The 23522-nt window shown below is 44.3% G+C and overlaps 1 protein-coding gene across 1 annotated transcript in view; it reads left to right on the top strand.

The window, feature by feature from the left end:
* LOC133886087 (respiratory burst oxidase homolog protein B-like) overlaps nt 1-13572 on the top strand; it is a 32899-nt gene extending 19327 nt beyond the window's left edge. The window contains exons 7-8 of the mRNA XM_062325815.1: nt 431-939; nt 13122-13572. Coding sequence (XP_062181799.1) covers nt 431-939; nt 13122-13231 — 619 coding nt within the window. The 3' untranslated portion in view covers nt 13232-13572. The remainder of the gene's footprint in view (nt 1-430; nt 940-13121) is intronic.
* The last annotated feature ends 9950 nt before the right edge of the window (nt 13573-23522 follow it).

A 23522-nucleotide genomic window follows, 5' to 3' on the forward strand; every position in this document is an offset into this window, starting at 1 on the left:
GGTGAAGGATGCTTTTGTGTGCCATTTCCCCCAAATATTCCATCACTTGTCCGTTATAAAAAAATTGGAAGAAAAGACATTTTCTGCTCATGATCCATCTGTACCTTTAAGAAAAGAAGTAAAGAAAATGTGACTTGTGAGTGTGGGTTAGGCTCTTCGATTTGTAAAACTCTGTATGATTGACTTCAGAACTTTCCCACAAATGAACTATTGTCAGTTTCATTTTTTTTCACTACGGCAACCGCGCTCGATTGTGGATGATTGATTGAGGTCGCGGGTAGCGCAATGCTCTGCAAATATTTTAACTTTATTTAATTTAACCATGTGAATTTATCTATGCTGGTTTTCTAGCTCATTACGCATTGTTGCACTTGCACGCAAAAAAGAGAGAAAATTAACGGTTTTTTGCGTTGAAAATTAAAAATTGCAGCTTCCCGAAGGTGCTGATCGACGGCCCCTACGGCTTGATGGCGCAGGACTACAAGCAGTACGACATTGTGCTCTTCATCAGCCTCGGCATCGGCGCCACGCTCATGTTCTCCATCATCAAGGACATCATCAACAACATGAAGCAGCTCGACGGCGACCTCCAGTCTGGGGACGCCAGCAGCAACTCCGTGTCGTCGTCGTTCTACACGCGGCGCGCCTACTTCTACTGGGTGACCCGGGAACAAGGGTCCTTCGACTGGTTCCGCGACGTGATGGACGAGCTGGCGAAGACGGACAAGAAGGGCGTCATCGAGCTCCACAACTACTGCGCCAGCCTCTACGAGGAGAGCGACGCCCGGTCCACGCTCATCGCCGTGCTCCAGTCGCTCATCTACGCCAAGCACGGCGTCGACGTCGTCTCCGGCACCCGCATCAAGACCCACTTCGCGCGACCCAACTGGTGCAACGTCTACAAGCGCGTCGCGCTCAACCACCGCAACCAGCGCGTCGGTAAGTCTCATACTATGATATATTGCTCCCCGCCAAGTGCTGACATGGTAGAAAGGCCGAGATATCAGCCATTGGAGTCGCATCTCGGAGACCGTGAAAAGTCGGTATGATGGTTTATGCCCGTCACACTTCTTTCACAGTGAAAGGAGCAATCTCCTAAACATGATGCTAGCTACATTCACTATTGCTATTAGCAGAAGAAACTATCTTCCACGAATAAGATATAACGAGAGCCTCCTCTAGAGTGGTGACTCAAGCAAAGCAAAAGTACTATAGAGGAATGCAAAACTAGACCACCCCCATGGGGCGGTGAAGGAAAAGCCCCCATTGGTAAGGTATTGATCGTAGAAAGATTCAGCCCCTGGCCCGATAGCCATAGCTTGGTATTTATAATGCTATCTGAGTGTTGGAAAATGGGCAGGCTACGCTAGCTTAAAATAAAAAATTTCTACTGCATTTATCTAGAAAACCACACTAGTTTGAGATCATAGATCGCTACTGCTCGACGCACAGTACAACAGAAGAAGAGTTGGAGTAGACCAATCCAACGTCGTGCACGTCAAATTCCTCGAGCAGCTTCTCGATCAGTTACGCGATCAGCCCCGCGCAGGTGGTCATGCTCCTCAACCAACTCCGAGCAGGTGGTCATGCTCCTCGACCAGCTCCCGATCAGATATGTCATGTCATCGACTAGTTCTGAGTTGTCGTGTCGTGCTGTCCGACCAGATCCGAGTGATCACGTTATGCTCTGCGACCAGACGAGCAGCTATATCGATCAGTTCATCACGACCGGCGACCAGTCCCGAACACGTCACAATCAACTCACCGAGAAGATCAGTGCCGCGATAGTAGCATCGCCTTTACAGTATCCACACGTACTAGGCAGAAACGCTGAGCGATGATGTACTAGCACTGCACGTGCGGCTAGGGTTTTGGGAGATCGTGTGGAAAGCTGCGGTTAGAGTTTTGAAGTGGCTCAACCTTTACATGCCATACCCACATATGTCCTTATATAGAGCTTCGTCAATAGGCTTCCATGTTGGAAGCCTTTTAGAACTCTAACTTCTTATGGATCACAATCCAATCAAAACCCGTATGATTTGTTCCAACCCATTACGATTCAGAAATCCTTTCCAAATTGAAATCAATAGTGACCCCTAACAGGACATGTTGACTCCTAAGTATACACAAAAGATTATATCGATTGAACCTTAATATACACATGCATCGATCCCTTCACCTCACAACACCAGTTAAGCTCAAGGCGAGATACGTGTCACCCTTATGATAGCTTGACCATTCACTCGATCAAGCATTGGATTCATCATAATTAACTCTTTAATCATATTAGCATGGCCATGCACTACCTCGAGTGGTCCAGAGATATCTCTCCCGTTATCAAGAAGGGACAAATTCCATCTTGATCGCTCACACCCCACGACATATTTCATAACAAACCCGAAAATTACCTTTATGACTACCTAGTTATGGAATAGCGTTTGGCAGCCTCAAAGTATGTCACTATACATTCTGGAAATCAATGACGATCTCAAGTCTAAGGATCCTGCAGGTACACCATTTGAGATAACAACTGATGGTACATCATAATAACAATCCCAGCAGTATTTCAAGGTGAGTCTATCCAACATTATGTTCTCTAACATAAATATACACATTATTGATCTGGTATCTCTATACCTATAATCTATGAAACGTGATTATCAATCAATATATGTGCTGGTCTTTTGTATCATCACAATGATATGCGACCACGGATCGACTAAGAATAACATCATGATATAAACAAAGAGTTTCATGAACAATCACACATTTGCCAGTCAAAGTAAATGATAGTCATTCTTGAAATAATATATTATTCAGAAGTACATTAGCATAGATGTATGATACAATCGTCTTTATGATTGCCTCTAGGGCATATCACCTTCAGTGAGGCGTGATCTACAAGTTATTACTATATAATAATAAACTAGGACCAGCCAAATTACATAAAGTAGTTTTAACCTTGCCCCGAAGATATTATCTACCACAACAGGTACATGGACATCAAGTAGTAGTAAACTTGGTCATTTAACAAATACGGCGCTGACCCTATCTTGTGTGTCAAACTGGCTACCGAAGTAACCAGCATTTAATGCTGGTCACTTCATAGCAGGCAAAAGACGATTGACGGACTCCCTCTGGCTGATCTTTTTATGGAGACTTGATGACTCCCCCTCCCCCCATGCTTTGAGGGGAGGCAGGCTCCCGGGTCCAAAGGCTCGAGGCAACTCTGGAGCCCAGGAGCTCTGGAGGCCTCATAGGTCTAGAGCCCACAAGCTAACACCAGCGGAGCCATAGGTACCGGGGGTCCTTAATGGCGATCCCCAACAGTAGCCCATCGCAAGAACGGCCAGCGGAGCGGCCGGCCCCGCGGTATTCGGGGCAGGGGCCTCCGGTAGTCCTGGCTCCACAGCCGGAGGGCCTATGGTCCTTTGTCTTTCTTCAAGTTGTTCTATAGGTCCATTCCGACGGTTGAGCTAGATGCTTGACTAGACCTATGAGAGAGGGCATTTAATGTGACCTGTGGTTAGTGGGACAGTCACATCCTGCCAGGTGGTAGTGGGACACATGACACCTTGTTGTTTGAAGGGACGGGGCGTGCATGCTCGCCTCTAGAGGCAATGACTCATCCCTTAGCTTTATAAAGAGAGGGTCCAGTCCAAGCGACAGCCTTGTTCTGCACCTATGCTCTAGGCTGTTCTTGCTTTAGCACATGTGCGTGATCACCGTTCACCGCTCTGCCATCTTTCATCATCATTTAGCGGCGTTCATCATCATTTAGCGCTTCTCGCCGCCTCCTAGGGACCTTCATGGCTAGTTCTAGTGCTCAAGGCCACGCCCGTCGATGTGAGTGGGCGGCGAACACTTAGGCGGTGCTAGTTCCTCTGCCACTGCCACGAAGGCTATGGCTTCAATATGGCAGAGGGTCCACATCTCTCCAACAGATAGGCTAGGCCTTAAAGATGCTAGAGGGTTCGACCTCTCCGTCATGAAGGCTATGCCTTCAAGATGGTGGAGGATCCACATCTCTCTTACATATAGGCTAGGCGTTAATGATGCTGGAGGGTTTAACTTCTCCGCCACACAGGCTATGCCTTCAAGATGACGGAGGGTCCACACCTCTCTGGCACGTAGGCTGAGCCTTAAAGATACTAGAGGGTTTGACCTCTCCGCCACGCAGGCTATGCCTTCAAGATAGCGGAGGGTCCACTCCTTTCCGACACGTAGGCTAGGCCTTAAAGATGCTGGAGGGTTCGAACTCCGCCACGGAGGCTATGCCTTTAAGATGACGGAGGGTCCACACCTCTCTAGCACATAGGCTGGGCCTTAAAGATGCCGGAGGGCTTTTCCTCTCCGCTACGAAGGTTATGCCTTCAAGATGGTGGAGGGTCCACATCTCTGTAGCGCATAGGCTTAGCCTTAAAGATGTCAGAGGGTTCAATTTCTCTACCATGGAGGCTATATCTTCAAGATGGCAGAGGGTCCACAACTCTTCGGCACATAGGCTGGGCCTTAAAGATGCCAGAGGGTTCTTAGTCTCTGCCACGAAGGCTATGCCTTCAAGATGGTGGAGGCTTTTTGAAGAAGGATACAACTCTAGCTAGGTTTTGTATGTACTGTTATGAGCAAATAGCTATTTGCAGTAGATAATGTCCCTAGCTTCAGATGGCTATTCTCAACATGCGTCAACCTAAGGCTATTTGCAAGCCATGTGAAGGTCAAAAGTAAACTTAAATGCTGAATTGGAGAGGTGAACGATGGGGCGTACCTTATATGGATTTAGCCTATGTGGGAGGCCTGAGCCTGAGGACCCCTAGACTAGCCCGTGGTTGGTTGCCGTGACAGGGGTAGTGTGGAGGATTTCTACACATAGTACTAGCGAAGGGTCTCTGTGGTCCAACTATGGTCGAGGGGGTCCCTTCTTTGTCTACGAAGCAGTAGGTGCCAGGCCTGTTGGACTCGAGGACTAGGTACGAGCCTTCCCATTTGTTGCGCAGTTTTCTCGGAGCCAGGGCGCGCTGGAGCACTAGGTCTTCGGGTTCAAAGCTTTGTGGAACGACCTGGGGATTGTACCAGGCCTTGGTTTCGGCGATTCAGTGATCGAGATTCTGGACGGCATGGAGCCACATGTCTTCAGCGAGGTCTAGGGAGAGCTCTCTTTCTTCGGCAGCCTATGGCAGTTGAACTTGGAGTGAGCGTCCTTTGATTTCAGTCGGAGTCATTGCCTCATCACTATATAGGAGGCGGAAGGGGGTGAATCCTGTTGGTTGTGTGACCATGGTGCGAAGGGACCACAAGATCTTTGGAAGCTCTTCAACCCATATGCCTTTAGCTAGACCTACGAGGTGTCGATTTAGGCTTGAGAGGATGTTGTCGTTGGCACGCTCAATGGCCCTGCTGGATTGTGGGTGACAGATGACAGCGAAGCATAGCTCGATGTCGAGTTCGGCGTACAATTCTCTGAACAATCCGGAGTGGAATTGCATTCTGTTGTCGACTGTGAGTTATCGTGGGACACTAAAGTGGTAGGTTATATTTTTCCAAAAGAATTTCTGGACATTCTTGGATGTGATTGTCGTGAGGGGCTCGACTTCGAATCATTTGGAGAAGTACTCCAATGCCACCACTGCGTACCAAAGGTTGTCCTTGGTGCTTGGGAACGATCCGATGAGGTCCATTCCCCAGCGTGTTAGGGGCCAGACGGGAGCGATCGGCTGTAGGGGGGTCGGGGCCTGTGGCTTCGGCGTCCCATCCATTAGCATCATTGGCAGGTGCGGATGAGTTCCTCCACATCAGACATAACTGCGGGCCTGTAAAGCCCTTGGCATAGTGCTTTGCCAGCCAAGACATGGGGCGCTAGATGATTACCACAAAGTCCTGCATGAGTTTCCTAGAGGAGGTCGGCCCCCTCCTGCTTGGTGATGTAGCGGAGGAGGGGGCGAAAACCCCTACTTTACAAAGGGACCCGTCAACCAGGAGGTAGCCCCTAGTGCGGTGTTCAATGCGACAGAGCGCGACAGGGTCGTCCGGCTCCGCCGTTCCGCTTAGGAAGGAAAAGAGGGGGGCCCTCCAGTCCGGGGGTCCAATAGGGAGGACGGCGGCGACTGTCCCGTCTGGGGTACCGGTCGTTGGCTGGTGGAGGACCTCGAAGAAGGCTCCACTGGCATGTCTCCGCTCCTAGCAGTAGCTTTTGCCAAGGCATCTACCAGTTCGTTGTCCGTTCGCGGTATGCTTCGTATTGATATGCTGCAGAAAGACCCTCCAGTCTTGCGGATGGCTTCGAGATATCTTGCCAGATCTGGATGCCAAACTTGGAATCTCTTGTCTACGTGCCCAGTGACTACCTGGGAGTCAGTTTTGATGATGAGTCTGGCGGCTTCTAAGGCCTGGGCCTTTCAGAGGCCCAAGAGGACAGCTTCGTATTCAAAGATGTTATTGGTTATATTTAATTCCAAGCGGGCGGCTAACTCAGTCTGCTGACCTGTAGGGGAGATGAGGACCACACCAGCCCCTGCACCGGCATAACCATACGCTCCATCAGTGTATATTGTCCATACATTTTGAGGAGGGGTTGTGGAGGGTCTGGCGGGTGCTAGGGTCCATTCGGCAATGACGTCAGTCAAGACCTGTGACTTGATGGCCATACGGGTTACAAACTTTACCGCGAAGGGGGCTAGCTCCACAGCCCACTTGCCGATGCCTCCGGTCGCCTCTCGATTGTGAAACATGTCGCTGAGCGGGTATGAGGTTGGTACTATAATGTTGTGGGCGAGGAAGTAGTGTCAGAGCTTGCGCGAGGCCATCAGGAGGGCATATGCCATTTTCTCCGGCTATGTGTAGCGCGTCTTGGCCCTAACCAAGGCCTCCGATATGTAGTATATGGCCCTTTGTGTGGAACATCCGTTATTCTCCTCCTCCTATATTAGTGCAACACTTATAGCAGAGGTAGAGGCGGATAAGTACAGGAGGAGCCCTTCACCAGGAAGGATTATTGTGAGCGTCTTGAGGTCAAAAAGGTGGACCTTGAGGGCATTGAAAGCGACCTGGCACTTCAGAGTCCATCTAAAAGGTTCGGAGCCCCTCAGCGTTTTGAACAATGGAAGGTTATGTTTAGTGGATTTGGTGAGGAAATGGCTAAGGGCTGCGAGGCGGCCAGCAAGGCGTTGGACCCCCTTCGCACTGGTGGGGGTGACATTTTTGTAATGGCATGGATCTTGCCGGGGTTAGCCTCGATGCCCCTCTAGGAGACAAGGTATCCCAGCAACCTGCCGGCCTTGGCGCCAAACATGCACTTCTTAGAATTAAGCCGCACACCTGCAGCCCAGAGGCTATCAAATGTTTCTTGAAGGTCGGTAATGTGGTTGGCCTCGAGTTTGCTTTTCACAATGATGTCATTTGCATAGGCTTCGACATTGTTGCCCCATTGTTGCTCCATGATTTTGTGTACCAAATAGGGTAAAGTGGCTCCGGCATTTCGGAGGCCGAAAGGCATCCGAATGTAGCAGTATACCCCGAAAGGGGTGATGAAGCTAGTCTTGCCCTCATCCTCCATAGCCATCAACACCTGGTGGTATCCGGAGTATGCGTCCATGAAGCTCAGCAATTCATAGCCAGCGGTGTAGTCTACTAGCTAGTCGAAGTAAGGGAGGGGTACGGATCTCGAGGGTAGGCTTTGTTGAGTGATGTGAATTCGATGCACATGCGTCATTTCCCATTGTGTTTCTTAACCAAGATGGGGTTGGAGCACCACTCCTAGTGTATGACCTCTCGGATGACGCTAGCCTCCAGCAACTTCTGGACCTCCTCTTTTGTGGCCTCCGCCCGTTCAAAGGAGAGCTTACAAAGCCCCTGGCGCACTGGCCTGGCCCTTGGATCAACCCGGAGGGCATGTTCGATGATGCAGCAGTCCACTCCAGGGAGGTCTTGCGGGGACCATGCGAAGGCATAGAGGTTGCCTTACAGGACGATCAGGAGCTGGGCTTCCTGCTCCAGAGTGAGGTCTACCCTAATTTGGAAAGTTTGGTTGGGTTGGCCCGAACATGATGGAACATGTTTTATGTCCCCCTCCGGTTGTGGCTTTGGAGAGTCGTATTGTTTGGGGTGCGCCAAAGGGAGGCCTTGGAAGCTTTCTTTGGCCACATTATTGATGTGACAGCCGTTAGAGGAGCGAGGTTCCCGTACTCGATGCATCTTGCCAAGTCTTGGTCACCCTGGATGTAGATTATCCCCTAGGGTTCGGGCTTTTTTAGGTAGAGGTAGTTGTGATGGGGGACGGCTCCGAACATGTTCAGAGTCCCCCGACCCAAGATGACATTGTAGGCGTAGGGTACGTCCACAATGTCGAAGGTGATCACTTCGGTCCGTGCTGTGGAGCCCTCGCCGAAGACGATCAGAAGTTCTATTTGGCCTAAGGCGTCAAGGAGGGCCCCGTTGAACCCCTGCAGGGGCCTACGGGCAGAAGAGAGTCGGTTCCATGGAATGCGAAGCTGGTTGAAGGCAGCATGAAGAGAAGGTTCGCCGAACTGCCTCCGTCGACTAAGGCGTGCATGAAGAGAAGGTTCGGCGATGATGGTAGAGATGACTAAGGCATTGGAATGGGGGAACTTCACTCCCTCGGAGTTGTTAGAGGTGAATGTTACGGGGGCGTCGGCCCACCCAAGGGCCTGACGATGGATGCTGGTTGCCCCGATGTGGTTGACCTCACACGTGTAGTCTCGCTACTGATGTTTTGATGAGCAGCTAGAGCTGCCTCCCTTGTTATGGAGAGAACCACCTACCTAGCCCTGTCCCCCCCCCCCCCCCCCATTGTTATAATGCTCCATGAGTGGCAGAGGCGGAGGAGGCAAAGTCAGCTAAGAAGGGTTCTGCAAGGCCAGATGGTCAACCTGACCTCCTGTCGCTGGTCTATGGCCTTCGGGTCACTAGTCGTTGGCCTCCTCCATCATTGTGAGTGCTAGTTGCCTCCCGAGGTACTCCTCTCAGAATGTTATGGCCACGTCTGGTAGTCTTCAATGTTATTGCCATGTCTGGCTCTGTGCAGAGTGCACCAGTATCCTTCCTCAGGGGGCCAGCCCAGGGCGTGATGCCGCTCAGGGAAGGCTCTGGAGTGCCCTAGGCTGCGGCCCCTAGAACGATGTGGGTTCAGAGCCCCTCGAACTTGATTAATATTGTAGACGCCATGCCGCTGTTGTAGCCGTGCCTTGCAGACTCCGGAGCCGTTAGCCTCTTCGGAGCCCCTTTTTGCTGATGGAGGAGGGGCGTGTGAGGACCCTGCTTCCGAGGTCGACTTCTCAGGCTCAACGGTGGGGGTCGTGGTGGCCTATACGAGCCCCCGACAGAGCCACTCTTTCTCCGCACATGCATATTCCTCGAATTTGAACATGAGGGCCTCCACCGAGCGCACAGGGCGTCGTTGCAGTCGATCGAAGAGGGGCCTGTTGGCCAGACCCTATGTTATAATGTCGATGACCGATGACTCTAAGATGTCTTTAATCTGGGTCTTGGTTTGGGAAAACCTCCGGAAGTAATCCCGGAGAGTCTCGCCTGGCTGCTGCTTGACATTGAACAGGCTCCCGGAGGTCACCGGTTCGACGAAGGTGCCTTGGGATTGTTATAGAAGGTGTCTTGGAGCTGGGCCCACACGTAAATGGTCTTAGGCTCCAAGCTCCAGTGTCCAGAACCATCGGAGGGCTACCCCCAGAGCGAGAGGGAAACACTTGGCCATGGTTGCCTGTCCGCCTCTGCTAGCCTCTATAGCGAGGTCGTACAGGTGAATAAACTCATCTAGGTTTGAATCTCCCATCAATTAGGTAACTTCGGGGTCCGGAATTCCACTGGGAAGGGTAGGGCCTGCAGTTATGCCTATAGGGGAGGTCACGGTCTTGCATCGGAGCCTCGCACTGGCAGGCCCGACATCCCGAATCCTGCACATTGACCGCAGGGGGAGCTTGGCAGTGATGGACGTGCTGACAAAGCCCTCATCACCCCTCGGAGCCTGGGCCAGGACGATGCAGGCTATTAAGGGGGTGGCGGTGGTCATCCTGGCGAGTTGTTGCACGGCCAGCAGAGCCGCCTGCAGCTCTGCCAGCTGAACCTGGAGGGCCACCACGTGCGATTGCTATTCGGCTGAGGCGACGTTCACAGCAATGGCGCTGGTTGTAGCCCCTAGGGACACAGTGGGCCCGCACTATGCTGCTGGGTCTCCGAGGCGGGGGGGCCCTTATCGTCAATCACAGCTAGGGGTGTGGCTGGGCTGTTGGTGGCCACATGGCCCTCATTCCCTTCGGTTGGGGGGCTGTCACCGGCATAGCGTGCGCTTGGTCGTGGTGGTAGTGTGGACCTTCGCATCGGCATGGACGGGAAGTTGGCCACCTATGCTGCGGCCCTGGTGGCCTTCTTTTTGGGTGGCATCCTACCTCTCTAGTACTTATGTTCGCTCCCCACGGACGGCGCATTGTTGGTGGAAGAAAATGCCTTACACGAACAAGGTGATGCGAGAGCCTCCTCTGGAGAGGTGACTCAAGTTTGGAGAATAAGTATTAGAGAGGAAGGCAAAACCAAATGTATTGATTGTAGAAAGATTCGGCCCTTGGCCTGATAGCCATGGCTTGGTATTTATAGTGCTATATGAGACATGGCCTACAAGTTATTACTATGTAACAAGGACCTAGGACCGGCCGAATTACATGACCTGGGCCTAGGTAAAGTGCTTTTAACCTTGCCTAGAAGATATTACCTACCACTGCAGGTACATGGACATCAAATAGCGGTAAACTTGGTCGATCGCCGAATGCGGTGTCCACCCTATCTTGTGTGTCAAACTGGCTACCGAAGTGACCGGCATTTAATGCCGGTCACTTCGTAGCAGGCAAAAGAAGACCGACGAACTCCCTCTGGCTAATCTTTTTATGGAGACTTGATGACTCCCCCTCCCCGCATGCTTCGAGGGTAGGCAGGCTCTAGGGTCCGTAGGCTCCGGGGTAACTCCGAAGGCCTCGTAGGTCTGAGGCCCACGAACTAATGCCAGCGGAGCCAAGGGCGTCAGGGGTCATTAATTGCGAACCCCAACAACTACAAAAAGGGCATTCACTACTAGTTCCATGGGGCCTGATGGATGTGGAACCAAGAGTAAAAGTCAGAACCCCGTCATTGCGCCCCTCACAGATCCCATCACCGGGATCCCGTCACTGGTGGTGGATTTGAGGTGGCTCAAAGAGAGAGAAGGAGAGAGAGAGGAGCGGAGAAATGAAAATTGTGGCTTGGCTCGACTCTTATCTTAAAGATCTGGTTCACTTTGGGACTTAGATAAATATGAGGTGGGTTTGGTTCAGTGTAGTTTTCTATAAAAACCGATAGTGATAGTGACACTATTATTGTTGGTTTTTTTTAAGAACCGATGGTGATAACTATTATCATCGTCGGTTCGTGTCCTAATGGGCTATCACTATTGGTTTTTAATGGGAATCAACAGTGATGAATGTATCGTTGTCGGTTCTAGCCAAACCGGTAGTGATGAAGGGACATGGAAAGGGGGTTCCTGTGGTAGAGACTGAGATGAAAGTGCAATGTGGCTAACAAATGTTGCCAAATGGGTGGCCTGGCCCAGCACGACATGTGCCCATTTAGGCACGGCCCTGCTAGACCCGTTATCAAAACGGGCCGTATCGTGCAGCCCACGTGTCACTGCTCCAGCCCAGCCATGGCCCACTTAAGATCGGGTCATACCGTGCCGGCCCGCGGTATGGTAGGTTGATGGCCTTTTTGGTGTGTCAGCCGAAAAATTGGAAAACATCACAAAAACTCGCACTTACCAAGAATCAAACACGCAACCTTTCACTTAGGATTCAAGCACACTACCATTACACTACATATCCTATATGATATTAGATCTAAACAAATTATGTAAGATATTAAAAAATAGAAAAACTTAAATAGGTCGTACCTTATCAGCCCAACATACCGTAGCTCCAGCCTAAACACAACCCAGATCATTGTGTCATGCCAACCTAACCCGTTAGCTACCATGCCTAAGTATCGGGCTATTTTACCTGACTCACTTAGCCATCTTCAGTGGCTTCATCCCAGAACCTAAGCTGGCGTTAACGTTGAATAGATCCTACTTAGGTTAGGTAGGGACCAACCACTCACTGTTACTTGCTGATAGCTACAACCAATAAAGTGAATGATGAGACGACACCAAAGCTTGCACTAGAGACTAGACGCATGGCAGTGGCAACCGGAAATATGTTACAGATTAGGGACCAGCCAATCATTGTTACATATGATGATAACTAGGGTGAGCCTACGCCGGCGTCCTTTTTTTACATAGCGCATGACAAAAAAGTCCTTTTTTTTTTCATAAGCATGACAAAAGAAGCTAAAAAATTAGATTCAATAATTTTAGACATCTCAATATTTATTTATAAATTTATTAATATTTAACACATTCACTTAATTATAAGGAAAACAATAGTACTTTCGTTCATACATATAATTTTAACGTGTAGATAAAAGTAATACAAACCTAACAAAATTTGTTTCATATTTTTTTGAGTTTAGAAACTTTTCTTTGTATTTTAGATTATTTCAGCCGATTTATCAGTATAACTAATATTCCTTTCGAAATTTTTATGAAATTTTTTGAAAATAAAAATCATATGTATACATATAAATATACATATACATATATTTATATATATACATATACATATAATTATATATATATATACATATACCTATACGTACACATAAGCGGGGACCTACTGCTACAGTATCTACATCAACCAGACCCCGGAGGCCGCCGATCGCAGGCCCGTTAGTATATAGGTATTGACTAGAACCAAAAAAAAAGTTCTGAAATGGTGAGCATGGTCAGTCTAGTTACAGATATATAGTCAAACATGGGTATAGAATTTTTTTCAATACTACAAAGTTAAGTCAGATAGACAGCAGATTTGTGCCCATATTTTCAAGTGGTGCTCTCTTGCCTAACTGTGTCAAATCAGGCATGATCTTACCAGCTCAATCTTTACGTAAAAAGGGTTTAGAACAGCAGGATCAGTCAGCATCACTTCAGTACATCTCCGAATCAAACACTGATATCTGCTTCTCGGATGTTGCAGGAGTGTTCTACTGCGGTACCACGGTGCTGGTAAAGGAGCTGCGTGAACTCGCGCAGGATTTCTCGAGAAAAACCACCACACAGTTCGAATTCCACAAGGAGAATTTCTAATTTGAGCAACCGACCGGTCTCGAGAAGTTTCAGGAGGAACTAAGTTACCAAGAATCACTATGCCTGGCACATTTACTATGAATTTTACCTGAAATGATATGTTATCTCTTTGCATAGATGAAAATGGGACACTGATTTTTAGCGTATATTTGTGGCCATATAATCATGTGATTTCTGGAGGTACAAATTCCGTATTTATTGTTGCAGCTGCTGCTAGTGTTAGTGCTGGAACACGTGTTAGCTCTTGACCAATATTAGAAAAGAAGACCAATTCGATACTTTTTGGATCATCTTTAGAATAGTTTGCTGGGTCTACTGCAATGATAGCAATACGATGCCTGTTCAAGTTGGTAATATATTTGTTACCTTTTTGGAATAAAAAACTTGTATTTTTTGCAAGGAAAAAGGAAAAATAAATTGTGCTTATACATTGGTTCGGCAGGTATTCCAGTGCATTTTGGGCATCTATAATGATCGCCCTCTTTGAGAACTCTTTTATGACATGACGTATAACCAAGATACCACCATGGCTGATCTGATTTGTTGTTTTTGATTATAACATCAATCTAATATATGTTTCCCTGAACAGAGCATAATTCAAAATTATTGCTAGATATTGCCTTGAGGGAAAAAATTGGTAGTTGAATGTGTGTTATTAAATTTGTCAAAAGATAGATTAGGATACATATATCTTGTGTGGATTGGTTTCATCTGCGAGCTCACTGACCGTAGTAGCTATGATTTCTATACTTGTGACTGGTGTACCTAACCATGATACTTCATGGGGAATTGTTTTGAACCTGTGTAAATCAATAGATAGCATTTTGATTTTATTGTCATAATATTTGTCTAGAGGGAAAGGGCACAGAGATAGGTGTTTACTTGTCCTGCAGTGCAATTGCTTCAGGAATAATGGGGTTGATATGCCATTGACATGTGGTGCTTCCTTGTATCTTTAGCTGACCTGTGGAAAATAAACATTTATAGATTTTTTTTAGTTTTATACATATATATATCTATGTATATTTTACTACTTTACTGGTCAAACTAAAATGAGATATATGTAGTTACCATCACGTGATTTACTAGTCATCCCAAGAAGCAAAACAATGATTGGGTTCCTTTTACTCACGTCAATAATTTGTTCAGTTGGAAATTCTGCTGCTTGTCGTCCCCAAAGAACAACTTCAATGGTTGCCCTAATTGATTTGCATAAGACATATAATGAAGGAATAATCTCCATTTTTGGAACTCATACCAGCATTTTCCTGTTTTATAGTGTCAGCTAACTATACCTTCCATCTGTTACGTGCAATTGTCAGATTGGCTTTCTTATGCCTTTAACATATGCTGTTGTGGCATGCCATACAGAGGTGACTCGACCTATGACATCTGTAGGTTTGATGCCTAATGTTAGTTTCCATTTATCTTTGCTAAATTAAAAATAGTAGCACTAAGAAGACTATAGCAAATTATTAAAGCTTTAGATATAGAAGAAAAGTACCTAACATATCATCGGTGCAATTTATTCTACCCTTGAGCAAATCAAAAGAGACCAGTGAATATGCAATCTTTGGAAATGTTGGTGGCACTGTTGGTAATTCATTCACTTCAGTATACCTAGTGAATCTATTCATATACATATGATCAATTGCTCGATAACTTGCTCTTGGTGGGAAAATATGAAAGAACTAGATAAAGTAAACCTCTCCTTCTCTGAGCAGTTATTTGTATCCTTCTACTTGATGTTTAGGTACTTGTGCTTCTATAGATTTCCCGTGTGTCAATATAATAATTGTTATTCTCTTGTATAATTTGAAAATTGTGGAAAATGAGAGACATAGTACCTCTTCGTTTAGCAGAATGAAGTATAATCTTTGGATTTTTTCAGGATTCTCATCGAGTTTATATTCTGTTAATCTTGTGATTCTTGCACAAATCATTGCTTTGTACGATGTTTGATTAATATTTTTCACTGGAGTACACTTCATCTGCAACAAATGTAAAATTTCAATGAAATATTAGGTAAAGCTGTATATCTGGATATATGTACTAAGCCCAAGTGTTTTTGCAACAGTTTTGCAATGATACATAAAGAAAATAGAGTTATTAATAAGATCAAAGTGGTCTGACATATTAAGTAGGATAAAATAGCAACCCAGTTTTTGGAATCTAGTGAGCAGAATTCAAGAAGTCCAACAAATTTTCATTGATGTAAATTGCAAGAAGGGCCAAGTAAAAAATTAAAAATAACGAATCAAATAAATATATATAGCAGTGATGCAAATCTTTGTTGATATCGACTTTGAAACATCATGAGCAAAATTATACACTGATGTCCACCGGTACATTGTTGAAGAATATACATATATATATATATATATATATATATATATATATATATATATATATATATATATATATATATATAGAGAGAGAGAGAGAGAGAGAGAGAGAGATACACGGCGAAGCTATTTTGCACCTATGCGTAGCTATCATTCGCGTTGCGCACATCCCGCAACTGTCAGTTATAATCCAAAGAATTACGAGTTACAACTTGTTACATAGACTAGTTATAACTCGGCCTCCAACATGCACCAAACAACATGAGCCAGCCAACCAGCTTATGCCACGTCATCCATCATCCACCCACCAGAGCATTGCATGCGGAGAATCTTTTCTTGATTCGAATCGTTAAAATGCAATATCTCTAGAACCACAGATCCGATTCTCGATCCGTTTAATGCATATTATTGAAAAAAATATGCTTAACAAAATAATATCCATCAAGACTATATTTTGATGAAGTTTTAGAATCATAAAGGAGTTATGTCCATATAATTACAACATAGTGAACATCACAATTACAACATGGTGAATATCGTAGTTACAACATGGTAAACATTGCGGTTATAACATGGTGAACTGCAGTGTTCTCTGATGATGGTAGGCACTTTAGTTATAATATGGTGAACTCTTTAGTTACAACATGCGGGGGGGGGGGGGGTTCTCTATCCCCATCCCCGTGGGGAATTTTGCGGGGATGGGGTCCCCAATGAGGAGGTAAAATTGAATTATATTTCATTATTTCTATATATTAATAATGTGCATGTTGTATAAATAAGTAATTTATTGATGCATACGAAGTTAATTAATACAAGATTCATTAAATATCGTAGGTTAAACAAAAAAGAATAAGAATAATTTATTATTTACTCTACGTAATGTAATATTTGTACATTTATATACTAAGAAAAACGTATATATATGTGATATGAGGAATATAGCAGGGAGCGGGAACGGGGAGCGCCTTCCCGTCCTCGTTTCCATATGAGTTCACGGGGGACAAAATCTCTCCATCCCCGTCCCCTAATAGGGGAATTCTCCGAGGAAAATCGAGAATCAGGTCCCCATTGACATCCCTATTTTGATGTCACTCCTGATATAGCAATATTGAGTTGCCCATGTGTAAATAAGGCATTTTAGACATATGCCAACTATGTCAAGTGTTTGTCCTTGACATTTGTTAATTGTGAGGGCATAGCAAATCCTGAAGAGGAATTGTCGGCGTGCCAAAGTGAAGGGCCATTTTGAGATTGTTCCATGTAGAACAATTCGAGGCATACAGACTTGAAGGTTAATGTGAGATCATGTAATGATTTTAGCTTCAATGACATGATTATCTAGTCTTGTGATGATGAGCCGAGTTCCATTACACAATCCTATTGGTTGATCAATATTTTGCAGGAGAACCACAGGAACACCAATTTTCAAGACTAATGTATGTTGTGGAAAATTGTTTAGTGATATATGGAGTTTAGAATCTCTGGTGGATATAATATTGGAAAATCATCTGGTTGTTCAATGGAATTCACAATAGTGTCATAGCTCAAGTAGCTTCTATTTTCTTCTGGGACATTCTCTAGCATTTTGTCATTGATTTGATCAATAGTTGTGTTCAAAGGACATACAATGGCTCTTTTACTAAGATATTGAACATAATTGTAGTTAGATGTAAAGTGATCATAAACAGCATCTATAATTGCCTCAATATTGTTGTTATTAGTTTGCAATAAAAGATCAGAAGGTAGGGCTATCCATTTTTCATCGTTAATCTCATGACCATCATGTGTTGGAATTTTTCCTTCACCAACATCTAGAACCCATTGTGCGAAATAAGCCATTTTGCTTTTTTCAGCAGCATCTAAATTTGGATTTTGAAGACGCATGTTGATAGTGAGATTAATACCGTGAAATGATACCATAGCGGAGAACTACTTAAAGAAACTGCAATTGCATCAGTAGATGCTGCAGTGTTTACTACGGGTAATACATGTCTGAAATCTCCTCTTAATAAAATATTCATACCACCAAATGGCTTAGATTTATTATCAGGATTTTCAATAGAGAGTATATCTCTTAAGCTTCAATGCAATGCTTCAAAATAGAATCTATGAATAATTGGTGCTTCGTCCCATAATATTAATGCGGTTTTGTTGAGGAGTTCTGATAGATTAGTGCCTCGACGAATATTACAGGTACTTTTCTCATTTATATCTTGTGAAATTTGGAATCTTGAATGTGTTGTTCTATCGCTAGATAATAACATAGCAGCAACACCACGTGAAGCTATAGCCAATACAATTTTACCTTGGGACCGAAGTTTGGAGATAATGGTTCCGCATAAATGTTTTCCCAGTCCCTCCAAAACCTGTTACAAAATATATGTTCCAGAAGTTCTTTATTTACTTGCATATGTGCAATTGAATATATCACATTGGACACATTTGGAAAGGAGACAAAAAAAATAAAAATAAATACCTGATACAAAATAAAGGAAGCTAGTGTTGCTTTCGAAATTAGCCATGATTGCAGTAAAGACATTTTTTTGTTGGCTATTCAGGGCTTGGTACGTATTATCTGCTTCTTGTTGAACAGAGTTTCTGTCATAAGAGAGTTCCTCAATGACCAGTCTGTTCCTAGAAGAATTGATAGGCATGTCTATTAGGACTGAGAGATTGTGCACTGATAAAGATATCCCCTTTTTGGTAAACATTGTCTAATTCTTACAGCAGTAATACCTTTAGATGTTCCATAAGTATTCTATAGGAATTGTTGTTGAGTGTTTTACGAATTTGGTATACAATATTATCAGCCATGTGCTACCAATATTTATCAAATAAAAGTTGTATGTCACTGACACTACATTATACAACAATTGCCATGAATAGATGTCTTAGCTGATAAGTTGTAGCCCAAATGATTGCTTCTTTAGATAAACTAAAAATTCAATGTCATCTCCAATTAGGTCACGGGCCTTACATGCCTCATGGAATGTGGGATGCGTTATATTTTTATAAGTGCGGATATCTTCATAGCATCTAGCACCACGAACGACTATAAGTAGTATTCGTAGGTAAAAGGCTTCACCAGTTCTAAGATGTATGAATCGCAACCTACCTATTTTAGGTGTATGTACACCTCTTTTGGTCCATGTTTTTGTATCTGGGTGCCATATCCACTTTGTTGGAAAATCACAATAGGTTAAATCTCTTGCATTAGGATTTTATTGATTAGTAGCAAACCATTATGTGAGCATTATTTTCTGGGAATTAGGATCATCTACCACATCTTGTAAATCTTCTTCTTCATGACATATAACAATATTCATCCCAGGCAAATGAACATAGAGGCATTCGATAGTAGGAATCTTACCATGTATTTCAAATGTGAAATGTCTCCAGAATGCTTCACATGTTGATAAATATCTTGATTTGATGTATTCAACAATTTTATCTACTCCATCATTGTTCTATGGTTGATCTGTGTCTCCATGTGAAGAATCATTTGATGATGAGTTAACTAAAGAAGCTTTAGCGCAATCTGGTCCTTTCATTACATACTTGAATAAATATTTCACCAAGTTAGTATTGTTACAAGCTTCAACATTGATATGAGCTTGGTGTTTTTTCAGCAGGATCATATTATAAGGAACTACCCAACGATTGTCTAGTTTGATTCCATTCTTGACAATACTTCTACCATCATTACGACGATGGTATATTGGAAAACTATCTTGGTCAATATATGCCTCTTTACAAATTGATTTTGGGTACCTTTTACTGCAAACTCCATTTTTCATACATGGAGAATTTGGATTATACCTTCCACATGGTCCATGGGTCAAAAATTCCTTGAGCAGATGAAAACCCAAAGGATCTCTTTCTTTATCAGAGATTTTAGCACAAACAAATGAATCAATAGAACTACATGAAGACTCAAATCTCTCATGAGCTAACCATGCTAAGATATGTGAATGAGGAAGGCCACGTTTTTTAAATTCATTAGTGTGGATGACTGCAATAAAATTTTCATTTTAATATTCATTGGGGAAAAGAAAGTGCAGCTATATATATAACAAATCCTTTGGAAATATCATATATTTCCTTATCTTATGGGGCAAAAATATGCACGAATGTCCTACTTATGTGTAATAATGGTAACAATATGGATTACTTGCTAGAGCTAGTCCAAAAATAGAATCTCGTTTGATATCATCTAGCATCTCATACAGTGTCAGGTGGAAGACCCAAACAATAATGTCATTTCAGTGAGGTTTTTGACTTGGTTCATATTTGATGGCTTCCACTATCTGAGGCCAGTTGCTATTGCAAGTATATATGATGAAAAGTTATGGTGCTCCACAAACACTACAGGTAGCCATACAGTCATGGTAATTTTTTACTAAATATCTTCTGCTACTAATAAAACTTGAAGGTAATGTTCGCTTTACACCTACGCCTCTTCCTATTAATGCACTTCTATTCATAGCCTCTGTAATGCCTTGGTAAGTTTTAGATCTTATTTTAGATTGATGAAAAAAATGAAATGTTAATCATTTGCTCTCAATGTAAGAATATGTATTAACAGAAGCTTATCCATTAACAGAAGCTTGGTCAGATAAACGCCCACAACATATGTAAGGGTTAGGTTGATCTTTCCGATATTGAGCATAATAGCAATAGTATTCAAGCATAGTAACTTTTTGTCTACCAGTCAATGGTTGATCATGGGATTTTTTGTACTTAATGCACAAATAAAAGCTTGGCTCTCCATACGGAAATAAAAGAGGATACTGAAGAGCCATAAGTGCTGGATGAATAGGCTGAACATGTTTGAATTCACCACTATGACATTCAACAACGATATCAAATTCACTGCCTCCAGAATAAGAATTGCCAACTATTAAAGCAGCTAACTAAGATGCAACTGGTGAATTATATCTATCGGAGGTGAAATAGATTGCTGACGCGCACGGCGTTGTGTGAGAGATCTACTGCTCGACGACATGCATATAGCTAATGAACATGGAAAAAAGGTAAATATATTATCGTCGGTAATAACATGCTATAGAATAATGTGATGATTATACAATGCCTGGTCGACTAAAGAAAACAGAAGACAGAGAAAAGAACAAAGAAGCAGTAATGGTGTGATGAACTTAAAGCAAAAAAAAAGGAAGCAGAACAGTAAAAGGGCCAACTTGAAGGGTCGAGAATTTAGGGAACCAAATCACTGGAAATTAACAACATAATCAATATGCTAAAAAAAAGCTGGCAAATCATGGTAGCAAAGGAAAGTAATCCTAAATACTGGAGATAGAGAATCACATTCATGATTCGACTACTAAAACCCTATAGAGCTGTTTGTGACCTGTACAGAATAAAAATCAGGGTCAATGCTGACAACAGCTGGAGGAGGGAAGCAAACCGGGGGGGGGGGGGGGGGCGGTGCGGAAGAGCAGTTGGGGAAACAAATAAATCGGGAGATTCAAAGGAAGGATGTGTCGTTGATTTACCTCCGCAGCTGATTGCTTTATGGACCGGCAGAAGGGGCAATGGTGAGAACGCCAAATGTGGGGGTGACGGCTGTTGAAAATTAATTTTGTTTTATTGTAGGTTTAATTTTGATATTTATGAGAGTTCATGTCAAAGTTAAAATAGTATCTTAATAGGAGTAGGATTAGAGACTGAGTAGGAAAATAATTGTATCGAAGTAGGATTCAGAGTCTAGTACTTAGCTTCTATATAATAAAGGGAGGAGGGCACCTTATAATATGTCTCGGAGAAGAGAAAGGCTATGAGAATAAAATCGATCAAGTTGTAAGGTCGAGAAGCTCGACAGTACTTGGTTAAGTACTGAGTGAGCTCAAATCAAGAGGAAAGTAAAGGCTAAGTTGTCGCGGCCTTGAAAACTCGTGTGTTCTTATGTTTCTATAATTATTCGATCTTGGATATCAAAACCAATAATATGTATCAGAGCCTAGTTGAAAATTAGAGCTAGAATTCGTCGAGAAACTCAGAAGTACTTGGTTAAGTACTCAGCGAGCTTGGATCTACTCGGCGAACTACTCGGCAAGTTTGTAAGTACTCAAAAGATACATACTCGGAGAAACTAGGAAATCTCTTGTGTGCGGTCGAAGGGTAGCAGAGGTAGCAAATCAACATCGGTGATGATGTCTGGATTAGGGGCACTGGCAAAAGAGAGTTCACTGGTGTCGCTACACTATCCAATGCTCACGAGGAGCAACTGCACAACATGGGCAATCAAGATGAAGGTGTTCATGCGTGCACAAGGCGTTTGGGATGCTGTCGAGCACGATGACCCAAAGGAAAAGGTGGACATGAAGAAGGATCAGATAGCGCTTGCCGCCATCTATCAAGGCATCCCGGAGGAGACACTGCGGGTAGTATTCGAGAAGGAAACTTCCAAGGAGGTATGGGAGTGCATCAAGATGATGTACCAAGGTTCCAAACGCGTCAAGGATGCTCGTGTTCAAACCCTCAAAGAAGAGCTGGATGGCTTGCGGATGAAGAGCACGGAGTCGGTCAACGACTTCTTAATAAAAGTGAATTCCATCGTCAGCACAATTCGTGGGCTCGGCGACAAGATGGAGGACTCATATGTAGTAAGGAAGATCCTCAGAGCCACACCAAACAAGTTCTTGCAGATCGTCTCTTCAATCGAGCAATTCGGTGACCTTGAGACCATGACAGTCGAGGAGGTCTTCGGCAGACTCCGGGAGTATGAAGAAAGGTTATGTCGACGACATTGACATCAATACTAAGCATGTGTTACTCACCAAAGCCCAATGGAGAGCTAAGGAGAAGGATGAAGATAAGCATCTATTGCTCACCAGAGAACAACGGAGAACTAAGGAGTAGAAGGATGGTGGTGACGGCTCCTCCAATAACGGTGGATGAGGCAGCAAGAATCGAAAATTCGACAAGGCTAAAGTGAGGTGCTACAAGTGCAATGATTATGGGCACTTACAGTGGGAATGCGAGAAGTTGAAGAAACAGGAGAAGACGTTGTTTATGGCTGCAGAGGAGGATGACCACTTGGCGCTACTCTAACGTGAAGAAAACAAGATTAAGGGGGAATGTTGGAAATTAATCTTGTTTTATGGTAGGTTTAGTTTCGGTATGCATGAGAGTCCATGTAAAAGTTAAAATAGTGTCATAAAAGGAGTATGATTAGAGTCTGAGTAGGAATATGATTGTATCGGAGTAGGATTCAGAGTCTAGTACTTGGCTCCTATATAATGAAGGGAGGGGGCACCCCATAATATGTCTCGGAGAAGAGAAAGGCTATGAGAATAAAGTCGATCAAGTTGTAATGTCGAGAAGTTCGAAAGTACTTGGTTAAGTACTCAGCGAGCTCGGATCAAGAGGAAAGCAAAGGCTAAGTTGTTGTGACCTCAGAAACTCGTGTGTTCTTGTGTTCCTATAATTATTCGATCCTGGATATGAAAACCAACAATGGCAACGATGATGAGAGGAAACTGGAGATGACTCTCGTTCAGTTCTACTGGAGGAAAGGGTTAGGAGTTTAGCCGACTGATTATTAGGAGCTGCAGTTGCGGCAATGGTAGCAAACGGGGGGGGGGGGGGGGTTGGATGGTGAGAGCTGGTGAGAAAAGCGAGGGGGCGACGATGAGAGAAAGCCGGAGAACACTCTAGATGAGGAATCATGACTGGGGAAGGCGGAGGGGCGAGGAGGAGGCGGACAGAGCGAGAACGCAACGATTTTTAGGTCGGTGACTAGAGTCCGCAGAGGAAGGTGATGGAATTCTCTGGAATCACATGGGACGGGAGCTGGAGCCGAGGACAGGTTTCACCTAGTAGAGATGGCGCTACAGGAGCTACAGTGGCTTGGCGCCCTGGGAGCTCGCCGATTCCTGGCTCTTTAGGATATAAGTTATATTCTCTCCTTTATAGCCAAAAATAAC

Source organism: Phragmites australis, chromosome 12, assembly GCF_958298935.1.
Source record: "Phragmites australis chromosome 12, lpPhrAust1.1, whole genome shotgun sequence".
NCBI lineage: Eukaryota > Viridiplantae > Streptophyta > Magnoliopsida > Poales > Poaceae > Phragmites > Phragmites australis.